The sequence below is a fragment of the Schistocerca piceifrons genome, chromosome 10 (assembly GCF_021461385.2).
Source record: "Schistocerca piceifrons isolate TAMUIC-IGC-003096 chromosome 10, iqSchPice1.1, whole genome shotgun sequence".
Classification (NCBI taxonomy): Eukaryota; Metazoa; Arthropoda; class Insecta; order Orthoptera; family Acrididae; genus Schistocerca; species Schistocerca piceifrons.
In genome coordinates this window covers 83823152-83848286 of record NC_060147.1, presented here as the reverse complement: position 1 = coordinate 83848286, position 25135 = coordinate 83823152, and the positions used below count along the sequence as shown (strand labels likewise).

The 25135-nt window shown below is 40.2% G+C and overlaps 1 protein-coding gene across 1 annotated transcript in view; it reads left to right on the top strand.

The window, feature by feature from the left end:
* LOC124718972 (WD repeat-containing protein 61) overlaps positions 1-18410 on the top strand; it is a 43796-nt gene extending 25386 nt beyond the window's left edge. The window contains exons 7-8 of the mRNA XM_047244644.1: positions 12981-13152; positions 18053-18410. Of these exons, the coding sequence (XP_047100600.1) occupies positions 12981-13152; positions 18053-18142 (262 nt within the window). The 3' untranslated portion in view covers positions 18143-18410. The remainder of the gene's footprint in view (positions 1-12980; positions 13153-18052) is intronic.
* Positions 18411-25135: the final 6725 nt, after the last annotated feature.

Genomic DNA, 25135 nt, shown 5'->3' with positions numbered 1-25135 from the left:
GCTCCATCTTCTCCATTGGCATTTGTTGCAGTCAGCCATGATCACTGAATAACAACATTGTAAGATGTTCCACTTGCGATCTGTCTGCATACAAAGTCACGTTCGCTGCTGAAGGGTGGTCTAGTGCCAGGTGTTAAAGCCTATAACTTAGCCACTCTGTAGTGTCATTAGATGATGGTTCTGGACACGAGTTCCTATTCTCAACTTGTTCTACAAGACACCCTCTACATCCGCTCTAAGGTTGTTGCAACAAATCTGGAACACCCTGTATATTTATCAGAACAACTCTTTTATTAACTAAATTTTGGACGTTGCAGCTGCCCTAACAATTAGTTTCCCAAATTGTATAATTATGTTTTATTAATAGATAGGTGCAGTTTTGTTCTGTTACAAAATAATTTGTTGTTTTGCACAGCGCAGCTGCAGCATTCAAAATTCTGTAATTCAGTCTGAAGCCACAGAGCTCAACTGCCATGAACATGAATAAATTAACATTGTCTGAAAATGTAGCTACAATTTCAATCTTAAGTGAATTCTGTTTTCTGGTCATTAGGCCGTGGTCCGAGGTAATCAGCACAGAACTGTGCTTCAGACCGTGGCCTAATGCCCATGAAAGATAATTAATCAAATATGCAAATACATGTTGTGAAAGTCTGCGTTAGCTGATCGATTTCTATCTTGTTTTTAGGCCTGTGAATTGTTCAGTGCTACAGCTACTCCATCCACAATTTGTATTCTACTTAGGACCTTCCAGTTTTTATGTGCACCATATTTGATATTCTTGTACTATTTTGATGTATTCTATCAAGTGATACTGCATTGTTGTTGTTGTTGTTGTTGTTGTTGTTGTTGTTGTCTTCAGTCCTGAGAGATGGTTTGATGCAGCTCTCCTTGCTATTCTATCCTGTGCAAGCTTCATCATCTCCCAGTACTTATTGCAACCTACATCCTTCTGAATCTGCTTAGTGTATTCATCTCTTGGTCTCCCTCTACGATTTTTACCCTCCACGCTGCCCTCCAATGCTAAATTTGTGATCCCTTGATGCCTCAGAACATGTCCTACCAACCGGTCCCTTCTTCTTGTCAAGTTGTGCCACAAACTCCTCTTCTCCCCAATTCTGTTCAATACTTCCTCATTAGTTATGTGATCTACCCATCTAATCTTCAGCATTTTTATGTAGCACCACATTTCGAAAGCTTCTATTCTCTTCTTGTCCAAACTATTTATTGTCCATGTTTCACTTCCATACATGGCTACACTCCATACAAATACTTTCAGAAACAACTTCCTGACACTTAAATCTATACTCGATGTTAACACATTTCACTTCTTCAGGAACGCTTTCCTTGCCATTGCCAGTCTACATTTTATATCCTCTCTACTTCGACCGTCATCAGTTATTTTGCTCCCCAAATAGCAAAACTCCTTTATTACTTCAAGTGTCTCATTTCCTAATCTATTTCCCGCAGCATCACCTGACTTAATTCGACTACATTCCATTATCCTCGTTTTGATTTTGATGATGTTCATCTTATATCCTCAAGACACTATCCATTCCGTTCAACTGCTCTTTCAAGTCCTTTGCTGTCTCTGACAGAATTACAATGTCATCGGCAAACCTCAACGTTTTTATTTCTTCTCCATGGACTTTAATACCTACTCCGAATTTTTCTTTTGTTTCCTTTACTGCTTGCTCAATATACAGATTGAATAACATCGGGGAGAGGCTACAACCCTGTCTCACTCCCTTCCCAACCGCTGCTTCCCTTTCATGCCCTTCGACTCTTATAACTGCCATCTGGTTTCTGTACAGGTTGTAAATAGCCTTTCGCTCCCTGTATTTTACCCCTGCCACCTTAAGAATTTGAAAGAGACTATTCCAGTCAACATTGTCAAAAGTTTTCTCTAAGTCTACAAATGCTAGAATGTAGGTTTGCCTTTCCTTAATCTGTTTTCTAAGATAAATCGTAGGGTCAGTATTGCCTCACGTGTTCCAACATTTCTGCGGAATCCAAACTGATCTTCGCTGAGGTCGGCTTCTACCAGTTTTTCCATTCGTCTGTAAAGAATTTGCGTTAGTATTTTGCAGCTGTGACTTGTTAAACTGATAGTTCGGCAATTTTCACATCTGTCATCACCTGCTTTCTTTGGGATTGGAATTATTATATTCTTCTTGAAGTCTGAGGGTATTTCGCCTGTCTCATACATCTTGCCCACCAGATGGTAGAGTTTTATCAGGACTGGCTCTCCCGAGGCCGTCAGTAGTTCCAGTGGAATGTTGTCTACTCCCGGGGCCTTGTTTCGGCTCAGGTCTTCCAGTGCTCTGTCAAACTCTTCACGCAGTGTCGTATCTCCCATTTCATCTTCATCTACATCCTCTTCCATTTCCATATTATTGTCCTCAAGTACATTGCCCTTGTATAGCCTTCCACCTTTCTGCTTTCCCTTCTTTGCTTAGAACTGGGTTTCCACCTGAGCTCTTGATATTCATACAAGTGTCTCTCTTTTCTCCAAAGGTCTCTTTAATTTTCCTGTAGCCAGTATCTATCGTACCCCTAGTGAGATAAGCCTCTACATCATTACATATGTCCTCTAGCCATCCCTGCTTAGCCATTTTGCACTTCCTGTCGATCTCATTTTTGAGATGTTTGTATTCCCTTTTGCCTGCTTCATTTAGTGCGTTTTTATATTTTCTCCTTTCATCAATTAAATTCAATATTTCTTCTGTTACCCAAGGATTTCTACTAGCCCTCGTCTTTTTACCTACTTTGTCCTCTGCTGCCTTCACTACTTCATCCCTCAGAGCTAGCCATTCTTCTTCTACTGTATTTCTTTCCCCCATTCCTGTCAGTTGTTCCCTTATGCTCTCCCTGAAACTGTGTACAACCTCTGGTTTAGTCAGTTTATCCAGGTCCCATCTCCTTAAATTCCCACCTGTCAAACAACATTAAATTGTTTGTGATAATTGAAAGAGACGAATACATGTGTTAACATAACATTATGTTACTTGGCAGCGGTGACATGTTATTCTACTGAAATGTTAAGAGCATTCTAATATACTAACAGAGCAATTGGGAATCATTCAGGCATGGTATATTCAGAGAAGTCTTACATTTTACATAATTCATTGTGAGTATTCGGACTAGGATCTTTTCGCGCCCGGGTTCGATTCCAGGCGGGTTCAGAGATTTTCTCTGCCTCGTGATGACTGGGTATTGTGTGATGTCCTTAGGTTAGTTAGGTTTAAGTAGTTCTAAGTTCTAGGGGACTGATGACCATAGATGTTAAGTCCCATAGTGCTCAAGCCATTTGAACCATTTTGAACTAGGATCTTTTGCAAGTGTTAAATTTTAACCCTTAAGCACATACAAGGAGGTGCCCACCCTTCTTTGATACTGCTTCTTGTTCTGAAATGTTTTTAGCCACCTGTTAGGAATTTCCTGAGCTACAAAGAGTGTAAATACTTACTAACATAATTACAATCTTCACAGTCAAATACTGTAAATGTATTCATGCAACTTACGTGTTGCCGTGTGTAAAAGTGTGAATACACATTAATGCGAGCCACATTCTAAAACTAAGATTTGTTTAGTCTTAAAAAATACTCACAAGAAAAGGTTTTTTTTTATCGGCAGTACTATTTACTACATATCAACTTTACTTTTCCACGTATTGCTATTCACAATTGTACACTTTCTGTAATGCTGCACCAGCTTCTTCAACTCCTCTGCTTAGAAGTCTGCCACTTAGGAACTGAACCAGTTGATTACACCAGTCTTGAGTTCGTTGTTGTCTTCAAATTGTTGTCCACCTAGCCACATTTTCAAATGAAAGAAGAGGAAGTAATCGCTTGATGCAAAGTTGGGACTGTGCGGAGGGTGATCGAAAAGTTTGCAATGAAACTCTTGAATCTTCTCCTTGGTTTTGGGAGCAGTGTGGATGTGTGTTGCTGTTAAGGAGGATTATACCAGATGAGAATTTTACATGGCATGGCTTTTGGATTGCACGTCTCTGTCTGTTTAGTGTTTCGCAGTATAGTATATGTCCGCTGTAATTGGTGACTCACGGTGCATGAAATCAATCAGAAGAACGCTCTTTACATTTAAAAAAAAGGTAGGCTTTTCTTTTTTGTCTTGAGAATGATGGCTACTTCTCTCCCCCCCCCCCCCCTCCTTCCTCCCTCTCCTCCCTTTTTTTGGGGGCGTGGGGGGGGGGGGGGGGTGAACTTGAATGGCACCACTGTTGTTTCAATTCTGCACTGGTGTATGATATCCATGTCTTGTACCCCCACATCAATGTGGGAAAACAAATCATCTCCATCTTGTCTGTAGCATTCCAAAAACTGTCATTCACTTTGCATTCTTTGCTCTTTGTGACGATCAGTGAGAATTTTTTGAACCCACCTCGCATACAGTTTTGATGTCCAAGCTGTTAAGTGACAAACCTGTAACTTGAGGTTCAAGCAACATTCTGAAATTCATTATACACAGCACTAATGGTCAATTCCCAATCACCTCAGGAGTTTTGGTTCACGTGATCCACGATATCGTTGGTCTGGCGATCTGCCCTCACCGATTAGCAAATGACTACTGAATCAAATCAACACTGCAGTGATTTCCTAAAGTGTCAGTAGACAGTGCTGAAAATGTGAAACTTCATTCAAGCCTACCTTCAGTTAAATATAGGTCACTGGACTTTGCTTTTGGAATATGTCTCATAGTTAGGACTTAGCTTTAGCACAAGTATAACAGACAGGAATTATGTAAATTGCAAAGTTAAAAGGAGGCAAAATGGCTGGCCAGCATTGACCACCAAAGTTCATATCTCCAAATATTATTGATAGATGCATTGAAAAGTAGGAGGCGCGGGCCGGAGAGGGAGGGAGGGGGGGGGCAGTGCTCAGAACTTGTAGTTTCTGCCTCAGGGAGAAAACAGGGATGCCTCAGGGAGTGTTGGAAATTTTCAGACCCAGTTTGAAACACTCCCCTGTCATGAGGGTGAAGGGAGAAAAAGTTCCTATAGTTAGTTATGATCTTGTGTAATTTTAACTGTCCCCGCTGGCAGTACTAGAAATTTCACTTCACAAAAATAAGTACTAGCCAACTGTTCTGGCTCCTTAAATTTTATAATTTTCTCAAGTGAATATACTTCAAAGTGACCACTTGCAGTGTTGTTTTAGTACACTATCTGACTAAAGCTTTATGGACACCTACTATATACATGCGAAGAATCCGCACCATTGAATAATCAGTGTCCCCTAATTTTAAGCGATGAAAAAAAGGAAATATTGACTTTAATTTGTGTTTGTGTATGCCATCCATTGTGTGTCTGGCTGTTTTAACTGCAGCTCTGAATGGCTGATTTATGCACCCATCTAGTGGTTGCAGGATGTATGGTAGACCTCAAAGGATAACGACCAATTCAGTTTCCCCTTCATGTAACTTTCCTCACATTTCCTCAGTTGTATGTCAGCATAAGCTGTCCAGGTTCAATGTGTCATGCATATTCAGTAACATACCGGGGCGACACTGCCAAACGTGCGTCAGCCAGTCAACGACAAGGTCATTGTCTGTCCACCCTTTTAGATTCACTCTCACCAATATGTCTTTCATTCATATTTTTGAAATAGTTTTCCTTCTAAATATCATGTAAGATGGTAGCTTTTATCAATTCCACTTGCACATATCTCAGTACACCTCTGCTTCTCATTGCTACCAGTTTGTATTGTGATGCTGGATTCCCCTTTTAATCCACATTGAAAAATCTTGATAGTCAACCTTAGCTAGCTTCGAAAGTAGTGATGCCTAGTTCTTTGGCTGAAGCCAGTGCTTTGAGTTCGCACTTTTCACTAGTCCCAGCTCTTCTGTATTGTCAGTCCTCATATATGTAATTGCAGAGCATTTTTTCAAGATCTGGACACTTCACTTATTGGCTACGAAATGCCTGAAGATCACTGTTCATTTCTTGAAGCTATTTTTTGTATTTTCACCAGTCTTGAATACAACTCAATCACATTGTACGATTTTCAAAGACCGCTGCTTCTTCTATAATTTTAAGGTTTTCTCTACCATTGTACGAGTGATAATGAGAACTTGTAGACATAATTAACAAGTTAACATGTGATTAACACTTCAGTTCTAACATGCTACTGACACATCACAAACTGCGCTGCAACAACACTAGTATAACTGGATGTATTGTTGGAGGCAGAGCAGTACCAGCCTTACTGCAATTGATTCGTCCACCCCAGGTTTTTGTCCTTAAATTCAGGAAAAAATGTGCAGATTATTCATTGTATAAATGGTATTAGTAAAATTAATATGTGGTGTGTTCACCCTTCACCCGTACGACAGTATGAATCTGTTGTGGAGACACTTTCAGAGAAGTGTCTGAACGTCTGTCGAGGAACGGCAGCCGTGACCAGAGGAGGTAGTGATTTTGCACACAGGAGTCTGGACCGAAGTTGACATTCTATATCATCCCAAAGGTGTTCCATTAAGTGCAGGGTGGGGCTCCAGACAGACCAGTTCATTTCAGGAATGTTATTGCACACAAATCATGCCTTGCAAATGCTGCTTTCTGGCAGGATGCATTGTCATGCCGAGACAGTCATAGCCCTTGAACTGTTCCTTTACTGTACGCAGTATAACATGCTGTAAATGTGTTCATATCCTTCTGCATTTAACGTTTCCTTAAGCGCAATAAGGGAACCACACCCTAATCACAAAAAATAACCCTATACAATAACACCTTATCCTCAGTACTTCACTGTTGGCACTGCACATGATGCCAGGGAACATTCTTTCAGCATTTGTCAAACTAAACCCTTCCATCATAGTGATACATAGTTTTGTGTGGTCCATCAATCCAAACCACTCATTTTCAGTCATCCATTATCCATTGGCACCACTATCTACACTATCTCAAGCATCACTTAGCCTCGACTACAGAAATGTATGCCTTCTGAAGGCCTGCTCGGCAGTTGTATCCCCATTCTATTTAACTCTGTACACAAGGTCATTGTGGTTGCTGGACTGCATGTACCACTTTGTATCTGAAAAGGGGGTGTAGGATATGTACCGCTCTGAGGATTGGTGTGTCTTGCATCAGTGGTGTTACAGAAATAGTTTTTAAATAACCTTTTCCATTGCTACTGGCATTCTCTGAAGCAAGCTACCATGCACTCTATGTGCAATTAAATATTCTGTGACATTTAAAAACTTTGTCGACTTTTTTTCCTCAAAAAATTAAAACACATTCAAGATAGCAAACAAGTCTCACCCGTCCACTGGCATAGTGAATATGTCGAAGGGGTGACATTATGACAAAACAAATCATTTTGAAGAACAGAATCACTTGCATGATTATTTTCTTAATCACTTAAGAACACTGCTACCTTATATGTCTTTACAAGTCTAATGATGTCACTGTCACTGGAACTGTCCTCTGAACCGTAAAAACGTGCAACTCACACAGTCATTCGGACCTTCGCTGTCTCCAGGAACATCTGAATAATCGTCAAAAACCTCAGAAAGTGCTTAATATTGTTAATTTCATTCAGTTTTCTGGAGGACTGTCTCTTAAAGCAGGAGGAACTTTACAAAAATAGGAGCTATGTTAAATATCAAAATGCTGTATAAACAAAGGTACATGAAGGCAATCAAGTTTGATTCATTGATTAGTGATGTAAGACCTAAATAGATGTAGTTAAAAAATATCACGTCAGGTGGCATCCACAGACAGCATGTAGAAAACATGAGCCATTTCGAGGGCCACCCGTAACAGTTGCCACACAAAACACGTGTAACCTTGGGATCCGTCTGCATTGTGTTCTCATAAATTCCCATTCTTCTCTGCCAGACAGTGAAGCAAATGTTCACTTCATCTTCCTTTCCCTCCTTTGTCTTCCTTTCTTTTTCATTCAAACAACTGCTTTCTTCTTCCTCCTCCTCCTCCTCCTCCTCCTCCTCCTCCTCCTCCTCCTCCTCCAATTCCTTCAATGCTGCTGTCTTTCCCTATCATCTGCTTTTTATTACATGTCATACCACATTCATCTTTCTCTTCCTCTTCTATCTCATCTTGTGTATCTGTTGCTACCATGAACCACAGTCTACATTTTTCTGCCAGTAATTTGTCTTTTATTGTACAACTTTTCACAGCCAGTACAAACATAATCTCCTTTGGCTGTTACTGTTTTTACTATTTAACTTTTACGTAGTGCTTGGACTCCATACCAAGTGTAAGACCTCTTACAAAAAATGCTGTAATTAATGTAATTGAAACTGACATATGAAAATAATTGATGGCTGTAAGACAGCACATTATGGTCGTACTTTTGCCTGAACAAAGAAATAAATATTAGCACAGAGTGAAAGTGTCAGCTGATATTGAAGGGGATGAATGGATGATAGTTAATAAAAGTAGAAATTGTGATTAAGATAGAAGGAAAGTCAAATTGTCATGTCCTATTGTTATCCATATCGTTAAATATGAAGAACTATTGAAACTAGACAGGGAATTTGCAGTGATGTTAAAGCCATTCACTTGAAGTGGCTATGGAAAACATGATAGATCTAGTTGAGAATGGCAGTGCATCTGTTAATATTATCACGGGAGACTTCAAAGAACGGGTTGTTAATAGATGTGTACACAGTTTCTAATGCAAGTAAGCTGATATATAGAATTCATAAAAGAGGAACAAATCTCTGACTTAATGCATGTAATAAATATAGGAACCAAAAGAGGGAAATGTGACAGCAGAGATTTCTGGGTGAGATGCAAATAGAATCAATGGCTTATATATGTGAACACAAGGTGTGATCAGAAGGTAATCGAATTTTTTTTAAATTTTGTGGGCTTTATACGTGCGATTTTCAAAACAACTTTTATGTTATTGGTACATGTGCTCTTGTGTAGGTTTGCATTTTTAGCTGTTTTGAATATTTAGTTTATTGTTGACAATTGAAAAGTGTAGATGTGTTTTCGAGTGCTCGGTGAATTTTTACTTTCAGAAAAGATGGCTCAAATAATCTGCATTAAATTTACTTGAAAAATGGAAGAAAGTGCAGCACCAAATTTGAAATGTTGACTGTGGCTATTGGCGAATCTACTATGAGTAAGACGAATTCAGTAGTGATATAAACATTTAAAAAAATGGTGAAAAGATATTGAAGATGACAACTGCCTTGAACGCAGCACATCTATTACTGATGACAATGTGAAAGAAGTAAAGAAAATTGTACTGGAAAATCGCCAAATCACTGTCAGCAATGTCGCTGATGATGTCAACATATCCTTTGGCTCATTTCAAGCAATTTTTTGAGATGTTTTGGGTATGAAACTAGTAGCAGCCAAGATTGTTCCAAAATTGTTGAATTTTGACCCAAAATGACGTCACATAAGAAGTCGACAATGCTCGAGGACTTCTAAAGGAGGTTATAACATGTCATGAAACATGGGTATACAGGTATGACGTTGAAAGTAAAGCCCAGTTGTCCCAGTAGATACCTGAAGAGCCAAGATAAAAAAAAGTTCAACAATTTCGATCACATGTGAAGTTATTCTTTGTTTTCTTTGATAGCAATGAGATAGTACATCATGAGTGCCTTCCTTGTGGTCGTAAAATCAATAAGGAATACTACCTGGATGTTATGGACCATTTGCATGAAGCAGTCCAAAGAAAACGACCAGGGTTGTTGCAAAACAATCGTGGAAATTGCATCACGATAATGATCCTGCTCACACCTCAATGCTTTTTCATGATCCTTTAGTGTAAAACAAAAGTATTTCTCCCTCAGATCATAAGTCATTAATTACAGAAATGACATGTACACATATCTTGTTGGTAGAAATTAATGCCATTGTAAGTACTGCAGTTTCTTTTGGAAACCATCAAATACTTAAGACGAAATTAGTAGAAAACACGTTCATTAATACAGCAGCTGTTCTTGCTACTCAAATCGAGCACAGTCATTTCCACAACCCACCATCACTAGCATCTGATTCTTTGTCCTCACTAGATGATCCACAATGCTGCTCAGTCACTATCAAGGAGGTCAGCTTCAGTCCCATCACATTTATTGGAAATTTCAGATTTTTTTGAAACTTTTTATTACGAGCTTATCTGATGTTCACTGCCAAACAGCCAAAATCCAATGACATGCTTCTGACAGAGATCCACGTTGCAAATGGCCTCCTGGTGCCGAAGTTACTAGGCTCGTGATACAATTTCTATAGAGTTTTCATACACAAGCTGTGAACAAATGGTTGATACACATATCCAAAGGCTCCAACATGCTTTCCACACTGCCAGGAATAATCGCTAGGTCACAATTTCCTTTTTTCAGTATTTGTTTCTCTCAACCACCAGTGTGCTAGCAGAACTATCCAATAGAAGCACTGGTTGTTAGCGAAGAGGAGCACCTGGCTTCTTCTTCCATGCTGCTGAAAACCAGTTCCTCTTGTCATCCACCCACCATCGTGAGTTCTTACAATAATACCAGTTGAGAAGCTTTCTCCTTTGCAAAGGGTTTTCCAATCGAAAACCCACATATGGTGGCAGTTTTCATCCATCAGCCATAATGTTCAATATGTGCAGTGCTGTTTTTCAGCACCACATTTACATATGTGCGTGCTATATCCCGCTACATCATATACTGTAGTGCTGTCCAGCATGTCAAAATAGACCACTTTTTGGTCTGCATTCCCTATTTGGGAATGTAAATAAAAAATTTTCATTTAAGTTGGGCCATGTTTTGCAGAAAAAGTAAATCAACTATTTACATAAACTTGAGGCAGTTGTGCACAATTGTAGTTCTGCAATGCACAGATAACTTATTTCATTCCACAAATCACCGAACACACCCATATGAAACTTTAAATTCCATTGGCAAAATGTTTATCTTGGAGCCCTCAATTTTAACCATTTTGGTTGTAATGATATATCCACATTTTCTGTTTTGAAGTACAAAATCAAGCAAGTCTTTTCCCACTTCTGAGTATTTGCAGTTTTACCTTGGAAATGATCATAGACTTTTTGAACTATTTAACCCTTTTGCTGCTGTGGGAGTGTTTACACATTCCTGCTGCATCATTTCCTCAAGTGCTGTGGACACAGATATGCGGACTGCATGGTTTTCCTACACTGCTGTGGATGTCTGTATGCGTCCTCAGCTGCTGACCTCTCACTGCTGTGGGCAAGTTACTCCCATGCTTCAGTGAATAAAAAAAGTTTTGAGTGTGCCTCATTGTGTGCTATAATGTACAAAAAACCTCATTTCGATATCTGGAATCATTTATGAGATATAACGATTGTTATGACCACATAATTTGCAATGCACAAGGACGTGAAAGCACGTGTCGCACGCAACCATCCATCTGGTATGAAACCCAGTAACTTGAGAATGAAATGAGAGATCGTTCTGCTCTCAATTTTATATAAAATTTTGATAATCTTGTCTATTTCAATCACTGCAATGTATGAGTTAAAATCAGCCATATACAAACTTTGTCGTGCATTTTTACCGCCGCAAAATTTGTAAAACTTTGCGCAGTGTTTTACCTAATCTGATGCAACACAATAACTATGGCATATAACGAAAAGAAATTAAAGTCTTTAATGAGCAAAGACATCAGACTGTAAGATGTGTGAAAATCAACGTTTTTCATAATAATTTTCAAAAAATCAGGTGAAAAGTATTTCATATCAGTTAGAAGGCTATCTTTCAGCACAGGCACCAGCATTTGACAAGCAATACATCCATAACAAAAGCTCCTCAGCACGGGAGTGTGGAGAGCACATCTGTAGGAGCAAAAAGGTTAAGAGGTTCTCTTCACTTGTTCACCACCGACAAACTCCCCATCAACATAAAATCTGCATCCAGGTTCCCACTTTCTGTATTCTTTTATGTAGCTGATAACTTGAAGTTTAAATTTCACTGTAGAACTAGTATGCTCCTTTCACATTGTCACTCACAAACCACATATTCAACTTTCTTCTCAGCCTTAGCTTTGAACAACTTCCTTACAGTTTCTGTTAAATTAGTCACATGACCAGATCTCCTAATATGCCAAACCAGTCCTGCAGTCCTGTTGGTAGTCATCCTTTGTTATGAGGTAGCTGTAGAAGGGGAGAGGAGAGAGATGCAACTCAACATACTAACTGAATTTTATTTTAAATTTAGTAGTGCAGCCTATATTTAAGATTTGTATGTATTGTATGGTATGTTAACCGGGGACCTAGAAACGACGGAAAGGCTCTGTCCCCGCCGCAGGCGCAGTTGTCCACAACCCCACGATGACTACCACAGTCCACTTCACCCCTCCGCTGCCCCACACCGAACCTAGGGTTATTGTGCGGTTTGGCTCCCGGTGGACCCCCCCCCCCCAGGGAACGTCTCACACCAGATGAGTGTAACCCCTTTGTTTGCGTGGTAGAGTAATGGTGGTGTACGCGTACATGGAGAACTTGTTTGCGCAGCAATCGCCGGCATAGTGTAACTGAAGCAGAATAAGGGGAACCAGCCCGCATTCGCCAAGGCAAATGGAAAACCGCCTAAAAACCATCCACAGATTGGCCGGTTCACCGGACCTCGACACAAATCTGCCAGGCGGATTCATGCCGGGGACCAGGCACTACTTCCCGCCTGGAAAGCTGTGCATTTTAAGACCACACAGCCAACCGGGCGGGCATATTTAAGGTTTACTTGTACCATAATCTCATGTCAAAAGTTTAGGTTCAGTCTATATTGCCACATTGTCTGTATTTGTGCAAATGCAGTAAATGCTTTTCCATTCTTTGTGAGTAGCAGCTTTTACTCATTCCATCATTCTTAGAAGATAATTATGTGATCAAATGGTATAAAAAAAAGACAATATATATGAAGACAGTAATGCATAAATAGTGGTAAATAGAACATAAATGAAGTTATGGAGTAAAGTTTCGTTGGAATAAAGCAGACTGTTTTATTTCATCTTGCAGGCAGCACGCTAATGTTGTCGGAACGCTCTCAGGACATGCCTCGTGGGTGCTGAGTGTCGCATTTTCACCAGACAACCAACATTTTGCTTCAGGCTCCTCTGACCGCACAGTTCGCATATGGGACCTCAGCAATAGACAGTGTGTTCACACGTTCAATGAGCACACAGATCAGGTAAGAAAATCTGTCACACTGAAATGCAGTCTACTTAGTGTATTATATGCCAAGCTGCTAATTACAGCTGCAGATTTTTCAGGTAAGGAAATTATTAGTATAGGACTTGATATAACAAAATAATTAATGGAACAATGTTATAAGAAACTATATTTTTATCGCTCTTCCTAGACTGCAAAGAAAGTTGACTTTACGTAATTCAGCAGTTGATTAGTGGCAGTGTTGTAGTTTCAGAATAGATCTGTAAAGATATTTGGCTTGAGCCTTCATTGGTTTTGGGATATCTCAAGTTGTTGTGACATTCGTATTACTGTACGGAAAATTCAAATTTTCACCTAGATTTGTATTCCACATTGCTGTGCAATGATCAGCTATAAATGCCAGGGGTAATGGGTTCACTTGGACAAATGCAAGGCCGTATGGCCATATCACATTCTATTAGACAAGGGTACAGTAAGCACTGTAATGTTAAAACTGGTGTTTAAAGCAGTGTAAAGTGAAAAATGTTTAATGTGGCATGAGGGGACTGAAATTTTTTGGTTTAAAAGAATTTTATTTCTGTTGCAACTGAGCTCATGGCGAAAAAGAAGAGAGAACAAATGACAGTTTGCACACACTTCAAGAGTTCCACAGCAGTTACATAAACATTAACCTGTCTGTTATGCAGTGTTTTGTAAATTAAAAAAAAAATGCAACAATAAGCTCCTCTGCTGTGAATGCTTGGATTAAAATACCCTTTCATTTTGTATTCTTCACTACTTAACAGACTGAGCTTCCAAGTGTATACTACACTACTGGCCATTAAAATTGCTACACCACGAAGATGACGTGCTACAGATGTGAAGTTTAACCAACAGGAAGAAGATGCTGTGATATGCAAATGATTAGCTTTTCAGAGCATTCACACAAGGTTGGCGCCGGTGGCAACACCTACAACGTGCTGACATGAAGAAAGTTTCCAACCGATTTCTCATACACAAACAGCAGTTGACTGACGTTGCCTGGTGAAACGTTGTTGTGATGCCTCCTGTAAGGAGGAGATACGCGTACCATCACGTTTCCGACTTTGATAAAAGTCGGATTGTAACGTATCGCGATTGCAGTTTATCGTATCGCAACATTGCTGCTCGCGTTGGTCGAGATCCAATGACTGTTAGCAGAATATGGAATCGGTGGGTTCAGGAGGGTAATACAGAACACCGTGCTGGATACCAATGGCCTCGTATCACTAGCAGTCGAGATGACAGGCATCTTATCCGCACGGCTGCGACGGATCATGCAACCATGTCTCGATCCCTGAGTCAACAGATGGGGATGTTTGCAAGACGACAACCATCTGCACGAACAGTTTGACGATGTTTGCAGCAGCCTGGACTATCAGCTCGGAGACCATGGCTGCAGTTACCCTTGATGCTGTATCACAGACAGGAGCGCCCGCGATGGTGTACTAACGACGAACCTGGGTGCGCGAATGGCAAAACGTTAATTTTTTCAGATGAATCCAGGTTCTGTTTACAGCATCATGATGGTCGCATCCGTGTTTGGTGACATCGCAGTGAACACACATTGGGGGTGTGTATTTGTCATCGCCATACTGGTGTATCACCCGGCGTTTTGGTATGGGGTGCCATTGGTTACGTGTTTTACGACCCGTGGCTCTAACCTTCATTCGATCCCTGCGAAACCCTACATTTCAGCAAGATAATGCACGACCGCATGTTGCAGGTCCTGTACGGGCCTTTGTGGATACAGAATATGATTGACTGCAGCCCTGGCCAGCACATTCTCCAGATCTCTCACCATTTGAAAACGTCTGGTCAATGGTGGCCGAGCATCTGGCTCGTCACAATACGCCAGTCACTACTCTTGATGAACTGTGGTATCGTGTTGAAGCTGCATGGGCAGCTGTACCTGTACACACCATCCAAGCTCTGTTTGACTCAATGCCCAGGTGTATCAAGGCCGTTATTATGGCCAGAGGTGGTTGTTCTGGATACTGATTTCTCAGGATCTATGCATCAAATTGTGTGAAAATGTAATCACATGTCAGGTCTAGTATAATATATTTGTCCAATGAATACCCGTTTATCATCTGCATTTCTTCGTGGTGTAGCAGTTGTAATGGCCAGTAGTGTATAACCTGACAGACATATTTGGGTTACAGTCAAAACATATGTTGGTCATGACTTTGACTTAATTTCTTTTACTCAGATGTGGGGTATAGGGCACATATTAGAACTCACCATCTGACCCTGTCCGTTGCCATCTTCTTGATGTTACTCCAGGAGTGGCCAGTGGCTGCCACCTCCCCTTCAACAGTCCTGTTCCAGGTCGACCTCGGTCTGCCTCTCCTCCTTGCTCCTTGTGGGTTCCTTCCTAAAGCCTGCTTTGGAATATGTTGTGGGCCTCTTCTGAGGGTGTGTCCAATCAATCTCAATTTCCTTTCTTTTACAGTTATCTCGGCTTTGTTGTTGGGTGCATTGCCATAGTACTTGGTTTAATATAACATTTGGCCAATGTACCCCCAGTATAGTCCTCAAACATTTATTGATGAAGGTTTGTACTCTTGTTTTAATTTGTGCTGTCACCGTACACGTCTCACACCCGTAAAAGAGAACCAACAATATTTCACGAGATGTCCAAACTGGTCGCAGCTGGGCAAAGGCCCCTTTTGCCTTTTTTATCCTACTTTTGGCGTCCTCTGTTGCCCTTCCATTTTTGGAAACAATACTTCCTAGATAACAAAAGTTCTCCACCTACTCAATCTCCTCATCTTTCAGGGCTAGTGCATTCTTGTTCTTACTGTTCATCCTAAGCTCTTTTGTTTTAGCCATGTTTATTTTTAATCCAACTCTCTGAGCTTCTGTTTCCAATTCCTTAAGCTTCTCACTCATATCATTGAAAATGTGGGACAGAAGGCAGATGTTGGTCATGCATTGTTAAAATGCAGTGGATAGGCTGAATTATAAAATTAACTCCACAATACCAAGAATCACCTGACATCTTTTTGTTTGTTCATTTATTATTATTTGTGAATAAGCCAATAGGATTATATAAAGTACTTAAATGTGGTCATGAACATTTGCCCTTCTCTTTTTTATTGACTTCCTGTGCCATTTGTAAATTTTGGAACTGAAAATTTCACGTTTTTTGGCATCTTGTGTAATTCCTGCCAATTTCAGGTTGCCAGTCCTTTCCTTTGTGTCCATTTTAGTTTACTCCTGTTGTCAAAGAATCTGACTATTTGTTTTGTAAGTCTATCTGGGTACATCCTTTTAATGTGTCCATAGAATCTTAATATGCATTTTCTAATGGCTAGATATTTGTATACTGTTTGATTCCTGTTAGACTGTGAGCCAGTATTGTTCGTCTGCAAGTTTTGGACCTAGAATTTTTCCTACAATTTTGCTTTCCATTCTCTTATTGTTTTCAGTGTCTGTTTTCCTACTCAGAATTGGTGTTTCTGATCCATTGAGGCATTTTGGTGTAATTGCAGTATTGTAATGTCTTAGTTCTGTGTGTTTGGAGATACATTTTTGCCATAGATATTTTAGATAAGTCGGTATGCAGTTTCCATCTTTTGGCATCTAATTTTGTTTGCTTTTCTTTATATTCCATTTTCCTAAATGGTTTCACCAAGACATTTAAATTGTGGAAATTTTTCGATTTTGCCATATTTTGTCTCTGTTAATTTTGCTGCTTATTTATAGTAGGTTACGTATTCTATCTTTTCGGAAGATATCTGAAGATTGACTTTTTCTGTAGTTTCCTGTAAGAGTTCAGTTTGATTTCAAGCTGGTAAAATGTGAAGAGTTATAATTGCTAAATCATTTGCAAATGCTAGGCAATCTATAGATAACTTGCCCCTGCCTAAAGTGACTGTTCTTTCAGTTTTGCGGCTAGGTTTTTTTGCACCAGTTTTTAAGGATGTCCAACTCAAAAAGATCTGCAATTCCCCATAAATTTATCCTTGGACTTCAGGTCTTTAACATTTGTTTTAACATATGCAAGAGTGATTTGCGGTCAACTGTTTTAAAGAAGTATGTGACAATGACAGGTTATGCTATGCACTTGAAAATGGTTCTCTCTCTCTCTCTCTCTCTCTCTCTCTGCTTCGCCCCCTCCCTGGCATCGTATTGTTCAGTATCATCCATTTTATTCATGTCAGCTTATGAATTCACATTTCAATTGCTGCACATAAGTTTAACTAGGATCACATGTGTGCTGTAATGAGGTCGAGAACTTCAGTGTTGATCGTGTAAAATTCATCAGTGTAATCTTTTGGCGTATGAACAATATCCAAATGTTTGTCGTAATCAGTGCAGTGCATACATCTTAATCAATTTTGACAAATTGAGTCATTGATTTTTCGCTTAAAATCTCAAGACACGAACCAACTGAAATTCCAGCCACTCCTCCAAGGTCAAAGGCCTTTCTGAATGACAGTGATTTTCAGTTATACCCAGCCATTTTTTAAATGGGAATACCATTTGTAATACTGCATTCAGGCTAGAGCAATTCTTAAAAATTTCTGTGAACACTCAACCAACTTTCTCTCAAATAATAATAGCTTTGAAATTGAAAGAGATGTCAATTTTCATTGTGTGTTGTGTGCAGTCCAGCTTCAGTGCCACTGACATACTTGTTTTAAGTACTTTGTTTTTCTGTGGAGCATCCAAAGTAGTGTTGAAGATTTGAAAGTGTTAGTCAATAAAAGGCCATTTCAGTCTCTTGTTGTCTATGATTATGTTAGTGTACCTCGAGTACTTTTCTTTGCAATGCCTTTGTACATAAATTAATTAAGACATTTGATTTATGTAGAGTGAACAGTGTATCTGTGAGGAATTGAACAAGAAGCTTTGCATCATTAAAATCTTTTACTTGTGTGATCTGCTTCCAGGTGTGGGGTGTGAAGTACAATCCTGATGGCAACAAAGTTGTCTCAGTGTCGGAAGATCGTTCCATCAACGTGTATGAGTGCCCCATCTGAAATGTAACAGAGGGCAGAATGCCTGTATTGAAATCTCACAGCTTTTTGGCTGCAGTTGGAGCACACTGGAGCCAGGCTAAGTGTGCAAAACACTTGCTGGCTGCTATCTCCCGTTATTGGAGCCTGTGGTTTTCCATGTTGTGAAAGCACTGTTGTTAAAATAATGAAGTGATGTAATGAGATTGTGTGCATTTAAGTTCTGTTTTGAGTTGTTAACAGGAGAAATTCTGTTTAATCAAAATAAAGTGCAATTTATTTAATGTGCAAACTGTGTTAAGTATTTCCTCTCTTTCTAAGCATTGTGTTGTTTGTCGAACTCCAACAGAGACTGTTGCTGCTATTAGCCACAGAGTTCTGGTCGTAAGGAGTTTATTGCCATTTCAGTCACAGTCTCCGACTTCCTCCAATTGAACAGTCAATACAGAAAATTCAGGTACACAAATTGTAACAGCTACGTTTTTTGTCCAAAAGAGATTTGTTGAAAATTTTAGTAATGTTGTGCAATAAAGAGAATGGATGCCTTAGTTGCTGTGACGTAGTGAACTGAGACAAGGAGGGACGAGTGGTCCTAGCAATTGGCAAGAGGCCTGTCATTGGTGAGGAGGCAGTAAAGGAGTTTCTGAAGTAACTATGGAATACTTAATAAATTTAATGCCGACAAAGAAGGGAATGTAGAGACTACTCTAAAATTGTAAACAGGGAGTGTAAATTATTTTCTGAAACAGGTGAAGGTTAAATTGGTTTCAGCTGCCTGAGACTGCAGTTGGGTGTGCGAGTTGCATTTGCGCACGCGCACTTCCGTGTGTGTGTGTGTGTGTGTGTGTGTGTGTGTGTGTGTTACATACCTTCAAGATAGAAAACTGGAACAACTAACCAAGGGAAGGCTTGGATGAAGTGACACTTCAGTCACTGCTAATGACAGAACCACTGGGGAGGCAGGTGGATCGTTCACAGTAAATGTGGTACAATGTGAGGCAAGTGACGTGGGGTGGTGGTGGGGACTTCACAGAGCTCCCACCATTCATCTCGGCCTCCGATAATTCAGTCCAACATGCTGTCATCAGCCACTGCCATCAATGAAATATGGTCTTGTCATTTTGGAAGTCTCCGCCCAGAAATGTAAGGTAAATCGGTTCATGGCATACAGGCTGTGCTGCGAAGAGTCCCAACTGCAAGCTGTCAGCAGTTTATTTTAACATATCTTCCATTCATGGCGGAGGGGGAGGGGGGAAGTTGCTTCAGAGGCTTACTGGGACATCAACTAGTACCCACCAGTAATATCATAGCCCTTTTGTTCAGAAATGTTTTGGCAATTAATGGGGAATATGACGTCCAGAATTGGTTTCTTGAACTGCTGACATTTATTTAATTGCAGCCTTAAATATGCCTAACTAAGAACTTTAGTACTTTCTATGGAATTTTGCTTAGAGCCCAAGATGGGAGCAGGTATGACACAGCCTGACATTGCTTCACTGGGAGTTGCATCTTCAAGCCTACAAAAAGTAAGTGGCCATTCACAGTAACTATAATTGTAGCCATTGCTTTCACTTGGATGACTCAGTACCTGATGGGGCTCATTGCTAGAGCCAGCATTACTCTCATTAATCTTTTTCGAAGAGCTAATGGGTGTGTAGAATGCAATAGAAACTATGAGTAGTTTGAATTCATAGTTTATAAGTCAGGCTAGACTTCTGTGGAGTCAGCATTGTTATTCTGCCATTCCTATTTAGCCAGCTGCCCACAGTGATATTTTTAACAGTGAGAAGTGGATATTTTATACATAAGAAATTGTGTATCAGAAGAGCAAAATATTTTGTCATTGTAAAAGGAAGAGTGGCCTGGCTGCCCATCGCTAGTGCACGGGGTAACTGTGTGTGTGTGTGTGTGTGTGTGTGTGTGTGTGTGTGTGTGTGTGTGTGTGTTTTTTTTTTTACTGCCCTGAACGTACGGATGAAGTTCACAAGTCTCCTGTTTTCGGAGATGGCAGCTGAGAATTGCTGTGTATGCAACGAACCCTCCAGATTTGGGAAATGAGTGGAAGTTTAAATATATAGAAAAATTAGGAGTAAAGAACCAAGTGAGTCTGGGAAGTTTATATGATTCTTGTTGCTACATCAATGAGGCTTTAACATGGGTCACACACAAAGTTTTACTGGATAGAGTGATAGAACTCTACCTTCACTGGCTGTGGGGGTGTGCCTATGTAGATGCATTGATGGGGTATAATGCTTGTGTAGTGCTGGAGTGGGAACAGGGAAGGGGTTATGTATCTGGGAAGACAGGGACAAGCTAAGGTTGAGACCAGATACTTACGGGAATGAAGGATCTGTTACAGGGAGAGTTCCCACCTGTGCAGTTCAGAAAAGCTGGTATCAGTGGGGAGAATCCAGATGGCACAGGCTGTACAGTAGGTAAAGTCAAGCACATTGGATTGCGTTGTCTGCTCAGCAATAGGGTGGTCCAGTTGTCTCTTGGCCACAGTTTGGCACTGGTCATTCATGTGGACAGATGACTTGTTAGTGGTCATGCACACGCAGTTAGGGACACAGTGGTTGCAGCTAAGTTTTCAAAACTTACAATAGTTATTTGATGGAAAGCATCTTGTATCGAATGAGGAGCTCTTGGGAAAAAATATGTAATTGTTTAGGAACACACCTAACAAGGAACAATGGCACACAGAATATTGTGGAGAGCATACTGTAGATCTCAAAGTGGTCTACAAAAATGGAATTCTAAAATATTCCCTGTTATTGAAGGTACAAAAATAAGTATTATATCTGTTGTTGGAATACTCTCTTAAGGTAGTTACTTGCAGTTATGACATTAAGGAAACGCAAAATTATTTTCATCACAACTGGATCCAGTTGGTATTAATTCATTATAAGCAGAGTCTCCATTTATTTCTTACTCTTATTCTAATTTAATCTGGCTTATGTTGCTTGTCATCATAGAAATGTACACTAATTTAAGTCATTTTATCCACTTGTGATGACAAACTGCTTCCTGAACAGCCTCCCTTGTCCCTAAAAGCAGAAAAAAATTATCGGTCATAATGAACACAGTATATTGGCACAATAGCTTGTCACACACAAGCAAATTTCTGCAATCCGCCATGTTGGCAGACCAATTCCATGCATATTTTTGACGGATCGGGCCTGCTCATCTCAAACCCATCATTTTCCACTAATGTGCTGGTCCTGCCAGATGGATCAAGTCATTCTCTTATTTGCCTGGAGGCCAGGTCCCTCTGTGAGTGGAGTAAATAAGCACCAAGGACTGTGGTCCATGCTTGTCAGGGCAGAGGCGACAGGGAGATATCAGCAGTTGTGGCTCTGCTGTGCTCCCCTGAGGTACATTGTATGTGTTTTTAGGTATTATTTTAATGCAGTACAGTTTGTATTTTGAAACGTGTTCATATCGCAGAGAGAGGAAGTTAGTATGGACAATAATAGGAAGATACCTGTGTGTCAGCAATAGTTTTTACGCTATGTACTCCTTGAAAGGAAAATTGCACAAAATCGATTGCCTAAAGGTAACATTACAGCTATATGGATCTGATCCTGACCTTGATAACTACAAGAACATAAAAATGAGTCTGTACAATTCCGGTGCCCTTTTAGGTGTCTACCTTTCATTTTTGTTAGCATTATGTAGTTGGTGTAGAGCATGTGGTACAGCAAATTTTACTTTGATGTTGTTTTTAGAAATGGTGGGCTCCATGCTACAGAAACAGGACTCATTAATGCATGAAACCATTCCACCATAAAAGCATATTATCTGCAATGCTTCGATATTTAACTATAGGGCAGCATTAAGAGAATTTAAAATTCACAAGGATTGCAGCACAAATGTTGAGATAAGTAATACTTTTGCAGTACAGTTTAGGAAGTTCTTCTGTGTCGTTGCTGGCCTACTCCTTCACCATACTCGAAGCAAAAAAATTGCTGTTCTGTGAAAACCACAGAAAACTCGAGACTTTCCAAATCTGATCCATTGCTGAAGAACATCCCTGTGTGCCCAACTAGGGAGGTAGGATCAGCAGTTAGAAAAACTGCAGGTAATAGCCTGAATGTTGTATCTCCACAAACACACAGATGGGAGCTGTCGGTTTTCCAGAAACTGTCAGAAATATCTGTTGCCATTCACTAAAATCCAGTCGTGTGTCGTCAGCTAATTGTTCTTGCAACCACTGTTATCGTTTTGAGGAGTTCTGATATTGCGTACTGCGATTTACGTTTGTATCGTACACTGAGATGACAAGTCATAGGGCAGCAATATGCACAGATACAGATGGCAGAAGTATTGTGTATGCATTAATCCCATCAAACATTTACGGGACACAATTGAGAGATCGGTTCGTGCACAGAATCCTGCATCGGCAACACTTTCTCAATAATGAACGGCTGTAGAGGCAGCGTGGCTCATTATCTCTGCAGGGGACTTCCAACGACGTGTTGAGTCCATGCCGCATGGAGTTGCTGCACTGAGTCGGGCAAAAGTAGGTCCAACATGATATTAGGACGTATCCTATGACTTTTGTCACCTCAGTCTATGGACCTGAGGGTGATGCTGCAGTGGAAAGATATAGACTCATACTCAACAAGATGGCTTGTATCCCTTCTGGCCATTCAGATTCCCTAAATCGCATAGGGCAATTTCCAGGACAATTTCTTTTAAAAGGGTATTGCTGATTTTCATTTGGATTCTTTTGTAATCCAAGCTAGTGCTCTGTCCGTAATACATTGACTGCCACACGCTTAGTGACACGTTTCACCGTCAGGTGCTGTTTTCCGTTCTAGCGAATAGCTATTGGTTACATCCTTCATTCATTCCAGGGCTGGAAAGGTATCTCCCCACAGAAAAGTGAAACTGTCCATACATACCTTTAGCAGTTGTTGAAAGAAATTTCCATTACAGTATCTCTTTCTACAGTTTTATCATTTGAGTTTTAGTATAATTGTCTTTGATTGCTTCCTGTCTGTAAGAAACATCATCCATACATATAAAAATTGGCTAGGTGCGAGTAGGAATTGCTCATTGAGGGTTGTGTACAAACGTAATTATTTATATAGACAGTTAATCCATGCCGGGAATCGAGAATCCCAATTTCTGTCTTTTATCGACATTGATACTGGCAAGAATTCAGTCCCATGGATTCCAACAATAAACTCATTCCTTACCTGTTTTTTACTTCTACCGTAGCAACCCAGTCAGCCTGAATGCAGAACTGTCGGTTGTTTCAGTTTCAAGTTTGATAACAGAAGACAAAATAAATATTTTTTTCATGTGATATAATTACAAATTAAGTATTTTAGGATTTTTTCCTTTCTTTCTACTGTGAACCCTTTTTTCTTGCCAAATTTCATGATTCTAGGTCAATTGGGAGTACTCTATAGACTCTGAAGAGTGAGTTTGTGAGTATCAAAATGTGTGACATAAGTGGCCATATCTTTTTACTTCATTGACTTAGAAGCTTCAGTGTTTTGCACCACCAAGGGTCCATAGACCTCAGTATGTGGCATAAATTTCAATGTGATAAATTTACCTGTTGCTGAGAAAGAATTTTTAACAGTTGGACAGACACAGGCAACAAAGTGATCCTACGAGGGTTGTTTTTTAAGTAAGGGCCATTCGCGCGTATTGTCCCGTAGTTCGCGCGGATGCCGCAACAAGCCACCGCGCCACTTTATAATGTTTACGATTATTGAATCGCCCGCCGCGTGTGAGATACGGTCAGTGATACGTTTTTTGACCGTGAGAAGCCTATCAGCTGCAGAAATTCATCGTCAGTTAACAGAAGTTTATGGCTTGAATGCAATGAGTGAAGGTAAAGTGCATCAATGGGTTAGAGAGTTTAAAAATGGCCGTCAAAACGTCCATGACGAAGAACGCTCAGGCCGGCCCTCTGTGATTACTGATGATTTGGTGGCTGCAGTCGAAACAAAGATTTGTGAGGACAGAAGATTCACAGTTTCCACTCTTTCTTTGGAATTTCCACAAGTTTCAAGATCGGTTTTGTACAAAATTGTGTCTGAAAACCTAAACTTTAAGAAACTGTGTTCTCGGTGGGTACCCATACTCCTCACAGAGGACCACAAAGGGAAGAGATTTGCCACTTCATTGGACTTTTTGATTCGTTACGAGGAAGAAAGGGATGACATGTTGAGTCAAATTGTCACTGGAGATGAAACATGGGTATCCCATATCACTCCCGAAAGCAAGCGACAATTGATGGAATGGTGACACACAACCTCACCCGTCAAGGTCAAAGCCAAACAGACGCTGTCAAAGCGCAAGATTATGGCAACTGAGTTCTGGGACCGGCGCGGTGTTTTGCTAGTCGACTTTATGCCACGAGGAACGACAATCAACTCAGATGCCTACTGTGCAACTCTGAAGAAGCTCCACAGAGCAATTCAAAACAAAAGGCGCGGCATGCTGACAAAAGGAGTTTTGCTCCTGCACGATAACGCTAGGCCTCACACCTCTCAAAAGACTCGGGATTTGATTGATTCTTTTGGCTGGGAAGTTTTGGACCATGCACCATACAGCCCCGACCTTGCTCCTAGCGATTTTCACCTTTTTCGGTACCTGAAACACCATCTTGGCGGGCAGCGCTTCAATGACAACGATGAAGTGAAAGCGGCCGTGAACTCCTGGCTGTCGGAGCAGGCGGCCGAATTCTTTGAAGAGGGAATTAAAAACTTAGTTGTACGGTATGACAAGTGCTTAAATAAACAAGGCAACTATGTAGAAAAATAGGTAAAAGTTTGTAGAATCAGAAAATAAAAGTTTTTTTTACAAAAGTATTTGTATCTTTTTTTAAAAATAAAAACGGCCCTTACTTAAAAAACAACCCTCGTATTAGGTTCTGTTTTTATTGACTGAGTCCTTGAATTCTAGAAATAAGGTGTGTGTGTGTGTGTGTGTGTGTGTGTGTGTGTGTGTGTGTGTGTGTGTGTGAGTGTGTGTGTGTGTTTCCCCTAAATCTCC